Source organism: Megascapheus bottae, chromosome 10, assembly GCF_031878675.1.
Source record: "Megascapheus bottae isolate mThoBot1 chromosome 10, mThoBot2.hap1, whole genome shotgun sequence".
Classification (NCBI taxonomy): domain Eukaryota; kingdom Metazoa; phylum Chordata; class Mammalia; order Rodentia; family Geomyidae; genus Megascapheus; species Megascapheus bottae.
The window spans coordinates 57,203,807-57,218,077 of NC_143518.1; the positions used below are offsets into that span (position 1 = coordinate 57,203,807).

A 14,271-nucleotide genomic window follows, 5' to 3' on the forward strand; every position below is an offset into this window, starting at 1 on the left:
CCCTGAGCCCAAGCCCAGGACTGGCAAAAAAAAAAAAAAAAAAAAAAAGTCCAAGGACAGCAGTGCTCAGGCCCTGAGCTCAAGCCCAGGACTGGCAAAAAAAAAAAAAGTCTAGGCAGACACAGGCATAAAAGGCCATCTGAAAGTAACAACATATAACAGATATTTGAACTCACATAAACCTATAATCTGTGTAGGTGTTAAGTAATAGCATATAGAGATGTTGAAATTAAGAATCTGAGACCATGTCCCAGCCCTCCAGGTGTCATAAAGTACATTCATTGCTTGTGTTTGTTGTAGGTGTAAAGCAAGCATGCTGTGAGTTCCTGGAGAGTCAGTTGGACCCCTCTAATTGCCTGGGGATCAGAGACTTTGCTGAAACTCACAACTGCGTTGACCTGATGCAAGCAGCAGAGGTGTTTAGCCAGAAGCATTTTCCGGAAGTGGTACAGCATGAAGAGTTCATTCTTTTGAGTCAAGGGGAAGTAGAGAAGCTGATCAAATGTGATGAAATTCAGGTATGCACTTGGCTAGCTCTTAAAGCTTTCTTTCTTTTTGTGCCAGTCCTGTAGCTTGAACTCAAGACCCAGGTACTGTCCCTAAGTTTTGTGTGTGTGTGTGTGCTTTTTTTTGTTGTTTTGGGTTTTTTTAGAATAAGGCTAGCATGCTACCAATCCGACAAGAGTCTCATAGACTTTACCTCCTGGGCTGGCTTTGAACTGTAGTCCTCAGGTAGCTAGGATTACAGGCATGAACCACCAACACCTAGGTCTTAATGCATTCTTCACAGCTGGCAAACTCTACAGAGCAGAGATGTTTTTTCCTCTTGGGGTTTCATCATCAAGTGTCCCCAGTGGTTCCATTTATTTATATAATATCTGCTTTCCTCCAGTAAATACATGATCCCAGTGCTTGAGAATTTCTGCTAGAGTATGGAATGAACAGAAATTTGAAGGGAAATAAATTTCCACAAAATATTATGACTTCCTCTCTGATTTTATAGACATATGAAGGTTATCTAGTATGGAGCAACCATTCTGTCAGGGTTGTAGATCCAAAAGTGGATGATGTACAGTTTGTTCATAGCATAGTAATAAAGATAATAATAATAGAGTAAAATAAGCTATCTAAGGTAAGATTATATAAAATAAAGGAAAGTAAACTTTTGCCCAAAGGAGGAGCAAGTTTGGTAGTAAGGCCCTTTGTAAGTATGCAGCAGATTTTAACTGTCATGTGGAGCAGGGGCATACAGGAGACGTGAGGAAGGACATGTAAGCTAGGAAGCAAAGGGGTAAGCAGAGGAAAAAAGGCCAGAAAAATCTCAGTCCTGGAAGTTGCATTGTGGCTCAAAGAGGTAGAGCGCTAACCTTGAGCAGAAAAGCTCAGGGACATTGTCCAGGCCGAGGTCAAGCCCCACACCTGAGGGGGAAAAAATCCTCCTCATCCTAAAACAGAACACAGGAATTGAACAGTGAGTTTATTGCATGTAAGTTTATAGTTAGACTGAAACTTGGAGTGAGAAATACAGTATAGTATTAATAGATGCCTTGTAAGCTTTAATCTCCAGTGACCTAATAGTAGGTTTTAGAAAAGTGGCTAGCAAAGCCTGTGTAAGGTAACAATGTATCTTTTGGGTTTTATTTCCCCACAGAAGAAATTTGATTTTTTATACATGCTTAAGGGCTTTTGTTGTCATCGTTTTTATTTTTTTCTCCTCTTTCCTCTTGTAAAAATAAAACTAATTTAGTTGATTTCCAGAAGTTAGTGGCAGCTTTCCAGGTGTACCTCATTTATTTATGTACCTTTTTGTAGTACTAATGATTAAGCTTGTGGCTTGACTTTTTTTTTTTTTTGGTCAGTCTTGGAACTTGAACTCTGTGCCTGGGCATTGTCCCTGAGCTTTTCTGCCCTACCCCTTGAGCCAGTTCTCTGGTGATTAATTGGCGATAAGAGTCTCATGGACATATTTCAAATGTCAAGTTTAACAAATAACTATTCAAGAATGGGATCTCTGTATGTAATCACTGGCATATAAATTTAAGAACAAAATTAAAATTAACCTGAGTTTGTATGTCATAGGTACATATCAATCTATATAACATTGTGTCTATATAGTTTATATCCCATCATAGATTTTTATGTCTTAAGTAGTTATATTTATATCAAGATCATGTCAATGACCTTGAGTACCCGAATATTAAGTCATCACTCTTGTACTGTTTGGATCTAATACCCACATGTCAAGGAGACCATGTACCTTTTGTTCCTTTGGTCTTGACTTACTCAACATGATTTGTTCCACTTTCACCCATTTCCCAGCAAACGCCATTATTTTATCTGGTAGCCATGTAGAATTCCATTGTATATATGTGCCACATTTTTTGTATCCATTCATCTGCAGTAGGGCATCTGGGTTGTGTAGGCTGGGGCAAACTTTTTTTGTGTGGTGGTGAGGCTTGGACTCTGAGCCTGGGCTCTATTCCTAAGCTCTTCGGCTCAAGGCTACTGCCCTACCCTTGAGTCAAGCCCCACTTCGCTGTTTTCTAGAGGTTACTTGGAGATAAGAGTCCTTCTGTGGGGCCGGGAGTTTGGCCTAGTGGTTAAAGTGCTTGCCTAGCATGCATGAAGACCTGGGTTCGATTCCTCGGTACCACATACATAGAAAAAAGCCAGAAGTGGTGCTGAGGCTCAAGTGGTAGAGCTCTAGCCTTGAGAAAGTCCAAGGACAGTGCTCAGGCCCTGAGCTCCAAGACTGGCAAAAAAAAAAAAAAAAAAAAGAGTCCTTCTGTGCCCAGGCTGGCTTTGAACCTTGATCCTCAGATCTCAGCCTTCTGGGTAGCTAGGATTACAGGCGTGAGCCACCTTATTCGGCTTAGCTTTACATTTTTTTTATATTAGCTTTACATTTTTTAACAAACGCTATATTATAGCACTTACTGTCAGCCTGGTGTAATTCAGTTTAGACACAAGTTTTAAAAGAGAATAAAATTTAATTGATTGTCTCAGTGGTATAGAAAGAATTTGTTAATTCCTCTTTTCTTTTTCTTTATTGTTTATTTGTAGAGAGCAATACTATGGTTTCAATTCAGGGTCTTACACTAACACTTCAGTCATGCCCTCAGCCCAAAATTTGCTATTGATGGAAATTCTAAAGCCTTGGGGCTGGGAGTTTGGCCTAGTGGTAGAGTGCTTGCCTAGTATGCATGAAGACCCAGGTTTGATTCCTTGGTACTACATACATAGAAAAAAAAGCTGGAAGTGGTGCTGTGACTCAAGTGGTAGAACTCTATCCTTGAGAAAGCTCAAGAACAGTGTTCACGCCCTGAGTTCAAGGCCCAGGACTGGCAAAAAAAAAAAAAGAAATTCTAAAGCATTCTACTGAGGGCTCCTGCCTGTAATTTTAGCTATTCAGGAAGCTGAGATCTGAGGATTATAAAACTCTAATCTGAAAAAATAGCTCAACAAAAGTGGCTGTAGGTATTGTTCATTGGTAGAAAGTTTGCCCCAAAGCTGGGCACGATGGCTCATCCTTGTAATCCTAGCTACTTAGGAGGCTAAGGTCTGAGGATCAGGGTTCAAAGCCAGCCTGGGCACTAAAGACTGAGAGACCCTTATCTCTAACCACTAGAAAACCAGAAGTGGTGCTATGGCTCTAACTGGTAGGACAATAGCGTTGACCTGAATAGCTTAGGAATATCGCCCAGGCTCAGCGTCCAAGCCCTACCACCACCAAAATAAAGTGTGCCCCAGCATACGCAAAGCTAAGTTCAAACCCTAATGCTGAAAAGTAATTAAAGTGTGTGTGTATGTGTGTGTGTGTGTGTGTGTGTGTGTGATATACTTTTACAAACTAAGAAATTACTCTCTGGTTTACTTTGTTAATTTTTTTGCCAGTCCTTGGGCTTGAACTCAGGGCCTAAGCACTGTCCTTGAGCTTTTTTTCTCAAGGCTAAAGCTTTACCACTTGAGCCACATAAGTTAATAAAAGATCTTAAACATTTTTCTTACCTAGTTTGAGACAGTTTTCATACCATTTCTTAGTAGATAATGAGAGTATACTGGTTACATTGTTTCCAAATAAAAAGGAATTATTGCCCCCTTTACAGGGTCTTCCTATCAGCCCAGCAGAGACGGTCTTTACAAATGTTGCTAAGTGAAGAATTTGCTAAAATTTTAGTTCTCACCCTAACTGCTGGTGTACCATACTGGATCCTGTGCTGACATGCCAGACATACTAAAGGAAATGTCCTGCAGACTTAAACTAGTCATTTACTAGCATCTCTCAGTTTTTCTTGACTATAATAGAAGATACAGTGAATGTAAAGAGCCCTACAAACTTGGAGCTCACTGTACATGCCAGTGAAGGAGGAAGTACTTATTCAGGATTTATTGTTAGTTCATTTGACCAGTATGCATTGCACACTTATATATGCCTTGAATCGTTCCTGGTACTAGAAATCCAATTGTGAACAAGACAGAAGAAAATTTTCCCATTCTTGAAAGCAGACTTGCTTTTATTTATTTATTCATTTAAATATCTATTTGTTTTCATAGCAGTTAAAACAGTGGGAAGTAATATGTCACATTAGTTACAGCATGGTTTTTATAGTGAGACTTGGGCCTGGTCTTGGCTGTGTAATTTACATTATCTAAGTGTTTTGTTTTCTCTGTAAAATGAAGATACTATTAGTACCTACTACCTTGGACCGTTCTGAGCTTTTGTTTGTCATGGGGCTTGTCCATCTCTTGCCTGCTGTTTCACAAGAACATCTAAGTGAACCTCTAGCTCGTGGTACTTCTAAACTCTTACACTAGTGGTCACCAGGGTGATCTTGACAGAGTATCGATCTAATTGTATTACTAGCCTGCCTAAAAACTTTTAAAGAACTCTTAATTCAATCTTTTCTCTTTTCTTGTGTGATTATGGACTTGCCTTTGCTTGTCTTTTCGCTCAAGGCTGGTTCTCTACTACTTGAGCTGAGCTACAGCTCTACTTACTCTGACTTTCACTCCCCCCCCCCCCCAAGTCCTGGGCTTGGCTCAGGGCCTGAGCATTATCCTTGGATTTTCTGAAAGCTAGAGCTCTACCACTTGAGCCACAGCACCACTTCCAGCTTTTTTGTATGTATATAGTCCCAAGGAATCAAACCCAGGTCTTCATGCATGCAAGGCAAGCACTCTACCACTAGGCCAAACTCCTGCCCCTCAGTTATTCTTTTTTTTTTTTCTGTGTGTGAGTTATGGGGCTTGGACTGGGCCTGGGCATTGTCACTGAGCTCTTCAACTCAAAGCTACTGCCTTACCCTTGAGCCAAGCCCCACTTCCTGTTTTCTAGAGGTAAATTGGAGATGAGTCTCAGGCCCTTTTGTGCCCAGCTGGCTTTGAATCTTGATGCTCAGATCTTAGCCTCCTAAGTAGCTAGGATTACAGGTGTGAGCCACTAGGCCTGGCTCCTGCCCTCAGGACTCTTAAAGTACAGTACAGTCTTCTAACACCCTTTCTGATTGACCTTCAGCTGTTTCCACACTTCCCTCATTTATTCTACATTAGCCACCAGTCTCCTTAAGCTACCATTTCTGATTGCTTTAGAATAGTGCTGTGTACTAGAATATTCAGTGAAGATGAAAATGATGTGCTGGCAAGTTTAATAGTAGAGTGACTGGCTGCATGTTGCTGTTGGCCACCTGAACTGTATTTAGCTGAATTTCTTACTTATTTTTAGTTTAATAGTCATACTTGGCTAGTGGCTACCAGCTTGTCCAGTGGGCACCTGAACTGTATTTAGCTGAATTTCTTACTTATTTTTAGTTTAATAGTCATCTTGGCTAGTGGCTACAAGCTTGTTCAGTGTAGCTAGTCTGATGCTTCTGAATGTGTTCTTCTGTTTGCCTAAAAGTACTTTTATTCTCCCCATCCAATTTCAACACAGTGCTTCCTCAGGGAGGCTTCCCTGATTCATCACTTCTGAATTAGGAAATCTATGATTCTGTTCCATACCCTTAGCACAGCAGAATCAAACCATAGATTGTTCTTCAGTCTACAGTTGTTTCATCAGTTAGGATCGTATCTGATTGATTTGTTCTCCATTGTCTAATCAAATTCACCATGGTGTCTACACTTAGTTAAGGTTCAATAGAACCATAAAATCAAAAAATTTTCTGTAACATTTCCTGCACTTACAGAGTACCATAGTTCTTTCGAAAAGTTTACAAGTTATTTTGTTTTATTAATGAAGACATCCTGAAACTTAGAAAGGTCTCTCTTAGTATATATATATATATATATATATATATATATATATATATATATATATATATGTCCTAGAGGTAAATGGGAAGGGCACAGGACTCACACTTATATGTCTTTGGGAAGTCCTAGGCATTATTGTATGTAGCATCCTTCTGGTGGTATAATGTAGGCTTTGCTTTGTCCAGTTTGTCATTTGTGAGCCTAGACTTAAGTTCCCATTCAATTAAATATATAATCTCTAATAGCAGTGATTTAATAGTAGTTACTTATATACTAAGTTACCTTGTTTTGAAAGCTTCAATATGACATGTAGTACTATGAAAAGCCCCTGCTTTGGAGGTAGTGGGAAGCCTGGAGCTTATTAGACAATACAAGTAATTTCAGAAGCCATTTTTAGTTAGTGTAAAAAATTCACTTACTCTCCCTAAAAATTGCAGAAAATACCCAACAAAACCCAGAGATAGGAAAAATTCTGAAGTGATGGCCAACATTTGACAAATAATTAAGTACTAAATTTGGTGGGGTTGTTTTAAATTGTATTTTATTGTCGGGATAATGTATAGAGTGGTTACAGTTACATTCATCAGGTAGTGGGTACATTACTTCACAAACCTTGATACCCCTTCTCATGTATATTTTGTTTTTAAGCCTGTTCACTTGAGTTCTTTTCCTACATCTGAAAAGATTGTTTTTCCAAGGGCCTAGCTATTTCTGGAAGATGGAAAATTATGGTAGTGGTGACAGGAAGTAGAAAAGATAATTAAACATGTTATTTTGGGGGATTGTGAGCTGAGAAAGCAGAAGTCCGTGAGATGTCCTTATACATTCTTAGGTGGATTCAGAAGAGCCAGTCTTTGAGGCTGTGATCAATTGGGTGAAGCATGCCAAGAAGGAGAGAGAAGAATCTTTACCTGACCTGCTGCAGTATGTGCGGATGCCCCTGCTGACACCCAGGTACATTACAGATGTAATAGATGCTGAGGTAAGTCACGCATGACACTCAGGATCCAAAACCTTGACTAGCTGTTACAGTTCAATGTTACATTTAGAAAGTCTGATGATTTTAATGTAGGCAGAGTCCTGGCTTGCTTGTCTAGGAATGTCAGAGAGGTGGTGCAGGATACTCTCCATGAGCCTTTCTTTCTTTTCTTTTCCCTCCCTCCCTCCCTCCCTCCCTCCCTCCCTCCCTCCCTCCCTCCCTCCCTTCCTTCCTTCCTTCCTTCCTTCCTTCCTGTCAGTCGTGGGGCTTGAACTCTGGGCCTGGGTGCTGTCCCTGAGCTCTTCAGCTCAAAACTACTGCCCTACCCCTTGAGCTATAGCACCACTTTCAGTTTTCTAGTGGCTAATTGGAGATAAGAGTCTCAAGGTCTTTAGTACCCAGGCTAGCTTTGAATTGGAATCCTCAGATCTGAGACTCCTGAGTAGCTAGGCTTACAGGCATGAGCCATGGAACCCGGATCCATGCATATTTCTAAGAAAAGTTCATTGCTTGGCAAGTAAAGTTCTTCACACAAATGAAAATTTGTGATAATTTTGTTTTATTGGCTTTCTATTTTACATGCCTCTAAGGAGTTTTTGGTTTGAGAAGGTTTCTTTCTCTTCCTTCCTTCCTTCCTTCCTTCCCTTTTTTTTTTTTTTTTTGCCAGTCCTGGGCTTGAGCACTGTCCTTGGACTTTCTCAAGGCTAGAGCTCTACCATTTGAGCCACAGCACCACTTCCGGCTTTTTTCTATGTATGTGGTACCAAGGAATCGAACCCAGGTCTTCGTGCATGCTAGGCAGGCACTTTAACCACTAGGCCAAACTCCCGGCCTCCTTCCTTTTCTTTCTTTCTTTTCTTTTCTTTCTTTCCTTTCTTTCTTTCTTTCTTTCTTTTTTTCTTTCTTTCTTTCTTCTGGTACTTATCATTGACCTTGACCTTGAGCTTGCTAGGCAAGTGTTCCATGCTTTAGCTGCACCCATTCACTAAGCATTTTATTTAAGCAACATCAGATGATAAACTTTGACTCTTTCCCTGAAGAAAAGGACAAAGATGCTTTTCTCAGCAGGTCATTTAATTCTTTAGTGAAACCAGCATGAAACAAGGCTGATGTGTATTAGTCTTAACTTTGGTCATGATGAATTTGCCTGTGGAAGTGTTTCTCCAAGCTGGGCACTGTGCTCTAGAAAATCAAGACCCTTCTCAAACAGTAGGGACGCACAGTGGCACATGCTCGTCATCCTAGCTGTGTACAAGGTTGAGATAGGAAAGAACCTTGCTTCTGGGTAAGCCCAGGCAGAAGTTTGTGAGACTCAGCTCAAGAGAAAGAAGCTGGCATGCTAGTGCACATTTGTCATTATCTAGGCAGGAAGCAAGGTCTTATCTCAAAAATAAGACTTGAAAGTATGGCTCAGCAGTAGAGCATGAATTCAGACCTAGTACCAAAGAAAAGTTTTTTTTCCCAACTTGTATTTTCAGAATTTTTCTTCTTTTATTTTCAGTACTAGAGAGGTTGAACCTAGCGCCTTGCACATTGTAGGCAGGCTCTCTACTACCGAGCTATATTCCTACCCCCTTATATTTCTGCAACAGGGTCTCTCCGGGGCTAACCTTGAACTCCCTAGATGGATCTTGATCTCAAGGGCCTCCTGTTTCTGCTGCTCCAGTGCAGAGATGACAGGCATCCACCTGGCATGTTTTCATAATTTTTACCATGTATACTACCTGTGTTACCAGGACTGTACTGTGGGTGAATGCCGGGGCCAACCGGCAGCAAACCAGGGTTCGCAGATTGGGGTTCCTGAAATAGGGGACAAAGACTAGGAAGAAAAAGAAGAGAGACAGACACACCGGGTCCGGGATGTCCGCAGTCCAGGCAAAGACTGCCGAGACTGCCGCGTTTATTTTCCACTCCCCCTTCTCCCCTCCTCCAGACCCCGGGAACCTCCAGGTGTTACATTCATATGGTAATTTTCAGGTCATTTACATAGAATAGGGCCAGAAAGCAATAAGACAATAAAGCCATGGTCTGATACAAGTCAAGGTACAGTTTGATTCCACTCTGGCTCCCAACAGGTGAACACATAAATAAGGCTAATGTCAATGAATAAGTTCATTCTCTGGCCCACCCTGGATATTTTTAAAAGTTGACCACAAGGGCCAGGAGTTTGGCCTAGTGGTAGAGTGCTTGCCTAGCATACACGAAGACCCGGGTTCAATTCCTCGGTACCACATACATAGAAAAAAGCCAGAAGTGGTGCTGAGGCTCAAGTGGTAGAGTTCTAGCCTTGAGAAAAATCCAAGGACAGTCCTCAGGCCCTGAGCTCAAGTCCAGGCCTGGCAAAAAAAAAAAAAAAAATTGACCACAAAAATAGTTTTATCATTTGCTTTAAAAGATTTCAGGTTAGTGTCACATCTGAAACTCATTTTTCTTATTTATCTTATTCATAATTTCTTTTTTCTTTTTCTTTTTCTTTTTTTTTGGGTCAGTCATGGAGCTTGAAATATGGCCCTGGGTGCTGTCCCTGACTCTTCAGCTCAAGGCTACTGCCCTACCCCTGGAGCCTCAGCACCACTTCTAGTTTTCTAGTGGTTAATTAGAGATAAGAGTCTGATGGACGTTAGTGCCTGGGCTGTCTTTGAACCCCGATCCTCATCTCAGCCTCCTTGAGTATCGAGGATTGCGTGAGCCATTGTACCCGGCTCTTTTTTTTTTTTTTTTTTTTGGTTGGTTGTGGGGGTTTGAACTTGGGACCTGGGCACTGTCCCTGAGCTCTTCAGCTCAAGTTCCTGCTCTGCCCCTTGAGCTACATTGCCACTTCCTGTTTTCTAGTGATTAATTGGAGATAAGAGTCTCAAGGGCTTTAGTGCCTGGACTGGCTTTGAACTGTGATCCCCATATCTTAGCCTCCTGAGTAGCTAGGATGAGCCACTGCGCCTGGCTCATAATTTCGTTCTTGCAACTTACGCATATACCTGTGTCCATTGTGGTTGGTTAAGTGCACATATTCTGAAACCAGAATTAAAGAGCTGAAACCCCACATCTAGCATTTCTTAAGTAAATCTTAAGCAGGTTACTTAATGCTTCTTTGTGTTTCAACTTTCTTATCTGTAAATCAGAGTAGTATATACCTTATAGGTTATTATACCTGGTAAGTTAATATGCAAACTTACTTTTAGAACTGTGTTTTGTATGTAAATATTTGGTACTATTCCTTTCCAATGCATGCTGAAAACTTATGGATATGCTGTATAGTTAGAACTTCGTTTAATCAGGTTTTCAGAAGGAAACAGATGGCATGTTCAAAATGGTACAATTTTAAGAAAAGTTTATTTAAATAAAGAAACTTGGGGGGTGTGGGGGGAGGGTAATGGGTACCAAGACATGTGAAAGGGTATCAATGTATGTGAATTAATGCACCTTCTATCTGGCAAATATCATGTAACCCTTTTACTTATTACAATAAAAAAAAGTGAAAAAAAAATAAAGAAACCTGTTACAAAGGTTTAAGTGTAGAGAAGCAACAAAAGACAGTAAAATATTTGAGTTGAGAATCCTTAAATCTGTCAACAACCCTTAAGCTAGAACGGCTGGAGTGGCTACCAGAACCTAAAAGGAAAGAGAGTATTTTAGACTCAATGCCTAGGAAGAAACCTTGATCAGAGCTGGGAGCCTGGTTCAAGTGATAGAGCACTTGCCCAAAAATGTAAAAAAAAAAAAAAAAAAAAAAAAAGAAAGAAAGAAAGAAAAAGAAAAACAAGAAGCCACCACCTTGACATTTGGTTCTTTGGTGAACCAATCCTAACCAGAAGCCACAGAGTGAGTCCAATTGAATCATTCATATGGACCAGTCTTCTGAGCCAGAGGGCTAAGTGAAAGAGGATACAGAGAATGTGGGGAGGCAAAGGCAATACAAAGCTCTGTTAGAAACAGATGTGGGAATTTTGACCATGATTTGAACTTTGAGGAAGTCATTTTAGAAAGGACTGGAAACAAAGCGCCGGTGCTTCATGCCTCTATAATCCTGGCATCTCAGGAGGGAGAGATCAGCCAGAAAAGTTCATAAAACCCCATCTCAACCCCCAGTGCATGCCTGTCATCCCAGCAACTAAGGAAGCATAAGGAAGTCAGACTGCAGCCAAGGGGTATACCTGAACAGGAAGCAAAACTATCCCAAAAAACAGTGAAAAACAAACTGGAGGTTTCTGCTCAGGGTAGAGCGCCAACCTAAATACTTTGCCTTGAGTTTAAGACCCAGTATTGCTCCCCCAACCCCAAATAAAATCTATAAAAACTTTAAAGAAAAAAAGGAATTTAGGTATTGGTGGCTCACGCCTTTAATCCTGGCTACTTGGGAAGCTGAGCTCTGAGGATCTTGGAAGTTTGAAGTCAGCTAATGCAGGAAAATCTGTGAGACTTCTATAGCTCCATTTACACACACACACACAGAAGTGGAGTTGTGCCTCAGTTGTAGAGCACTAGTCTGAGCAAAAAAATCTCAGTGCCAAGACCCTGAATTCAAGCGCCTGGACTGGCACAATGAAGGAAGGGAAGGAAAGAAAAGGAAAATTTAAAAATCACATCTGGAAACCTACAGGCCATCTTCCTGGCATCCCCAGCCTTTGAAAACTGGTTTCCTATATTGTTAATTTTATGTTATTTTATTCTGTCAGTATTAGAAATGACCCTTGTGTCTCACTGTGCTGAGTGCCCACTGGCTCACTGTACTGTTTCAGCCTTTCATCCGCTGTAGCTTACAGTGCAGAGATCTCGTTGATGAAGCCAAGAAGTTCCATCTGAGGCCTGAACTTCGAAGTCAGATGCAGGGACCCAGGACAAGGGCTCGTCTAGGTAAGTTGGCATCTTGGCAGAATGAAGAATATTTTTCAACTACCTCTTAAAGGGAACACAATGTAGTTGAAGTGAACATTCTGTAGTATTTATAAAAACCTCTTTGCAGACCTGTTTTTAATCATTTATTGTCTTATCTTAGACAAGTCACTGCTATTTCTTTACTTCCTTTAGTACAATAATATCTTCACAATGTCACATATCTGTTCAGAGATTATAGGGGTAAAGACTTCATAAATTGTCAAGTATTATATATATGGTACAACTTTTTAGATCTGTACTTGATAGATTCACTTGAATGCCATGTTGTAAATGGTATGTTCTCACCCATCTCTCCTCTTTCATTGTGTATTTAGTTTTGTCTATTCTAGAGTGAAAAGAGGAAAGACTTCGGAGCACATAAAATTACACTAATTAAGTGGGAGAGGGGCCAGGAGTTTGGCCTAATAGTAGAGTGCTTGCCTAGCATGCACAAAGACCAGAGGTGATGCTATGGCTCAAGGGGTAGACTGCTAGCCTTGAGGAGGACAGTGTCCAGGCCCTGAGTTCAAACCCGATTGGAAAAAAAAAAATGAAGGGCAGGAGTTTGGCTTAGAGGTAGAGTGCTTGCCTGGCATGCACAAAGACCCTTTTTTTTTTTTTTTTTTTGGTGGATCATGGAGCTTGAACTCTGGGTCTTGATGCTATCCCTGAGTTCTTCAGCTCAAGGCTACCACCCTACCCTTGAGCCAAACCCCACTTCCTGTTTTCTAGAGGTTAATTGGAGATAAGAGTCTCAGGTCCTTTTGTGCCCTTTTGTGCCCCAGCTGGCTTTGAACCTTGATCCTCTGATCTCAGCCTCCTGAGTAGCTAGGATTACAGATGTGAGCCACAGCGCAGGTAAGATCCAGGTTCTATTCCTCAGTACCACAGACATAGAAAAAGCCAGAGGTGGTGCTGTGACTCAGTGGTAGATCTCTAGCCTTGAGAAAGCCCAAGGATAGTGCTCAGGCCCTGAGTTCAAGCCCCAGGACTATTAACAATAATAATAATAATAATAATAATAATAATAATAATAATAATAATAGAAAATAATTACACTAATATTAAAAGATCCTGCCTTTAGTCATTTTGCTTCTCCAGGTAGAATATGGAGCTGTCTGCTGGGACCTATTTATTAGATCATTTTGGAGAAAGGGCTACATTTTTTTTTTTTTTTTGCCAGTCCCGGGCACAGTCTGTGAGCTTCTTTTGCCCAAGTCTGGCACTCTGCTGTTGAGCCACAGCACCACTTGTGACTTTCTGTTGATATGGTACTGAGGAATCAAACCCAGGGCTGCGTGCATGCTAATGAGCACTCTACTACTAAGCCACCTTCCCAGCCCCAAGAGGCTCCTTTATTTAGCAAGTATACAGGACAGATACCTGCTTAGAAAATGAGCTTAACAACATGGCTTGTATTTGTTGCTAAGAAAAATTTCAGTTGAGGCCGGATGTGGTGGCTTACGCCTGTAATCCTAGCTACTCAGGAGGTTGAGATCTGAGGATCAAGGTTCAAAGCCAGCTGGGCACAAGAGAACCTGAGACTCTTATCTCCAGTTAAACTCTAGAAAACAGGAAGTGGGGCTTGGCTCAAGGGTAGTAGGGTGGTAGCCTTGAGCTGAAGAGCTCAGGGCCCAGGCCTAGTTCAAGCCCCAAGACCCACAAAAAAAAAAAAAAAAAATTCAGGGGCCAGGAGTTTGGCCTAGTGGTAGTGTGCTTGCCTAGCATGCACGATGACCCGGGTTCGATTCCTCGGTACCACATACATAGAAAAAAGCTGGAAGTGGTGCTGAGGCTCAGGTGGTAGAGCTCTAGCCTTGAGAAAAGTCCAAGGACAGTGCTCAGGCCCTGAGCTCAAGCCCAGGACTGGCAAAAAAAAAAAAATTCAGTTGATAGTAACAGTGATCTGCTACACTCATCACCCAATTTCAACAATGATAAAGTCACTGCTAATGATCAGAATTCCAGACACAATATAATTCTATTTCAGTGTATCATACTTCAAAGTGCATTTCTAAAATACACAGAATCCTTATTACCACTTGTGAAATACTACATGTGAGAACACACAGCTGCGTGTACTGGTGCAGAGCTGCAACACTAGCACGTGGTAGGTAGATTCAGAGATTCAGGTTGATCATGAGCCCAAGGCAAGCATAGCGGGCTGGGAA

At 41.1% G+C, this 14,271-nt stretch overlaps 1 protein-coding gene across 1 annotated transcript in view; it reads left to right on the top strand.

Annotated features, from left to right (window-relative positions):
• The window catches only part of Klhl12 (kelch like family member 12), a 39,094-nt gene that overhangs the window by 15,177 nt on the left and 9,646 nt on the right, over positions 1–14,271 (top strand). The window contains exons 5-7 of the mRNA XM_090341411.1: positions 301–518; positions 7,082–7,231; positions 11,965–12,079. Of these exons, the coding sequence (XP_090197537.1) occupies positions 301–518; positions 7,082–7,231; positions 11,965–12,079 (483 nt within the window). The remainder of the gene's footprint in view (positions 1–300; positions 519–7,081; positions 7,232–11,964; positions 12,080–14,271) is intronic.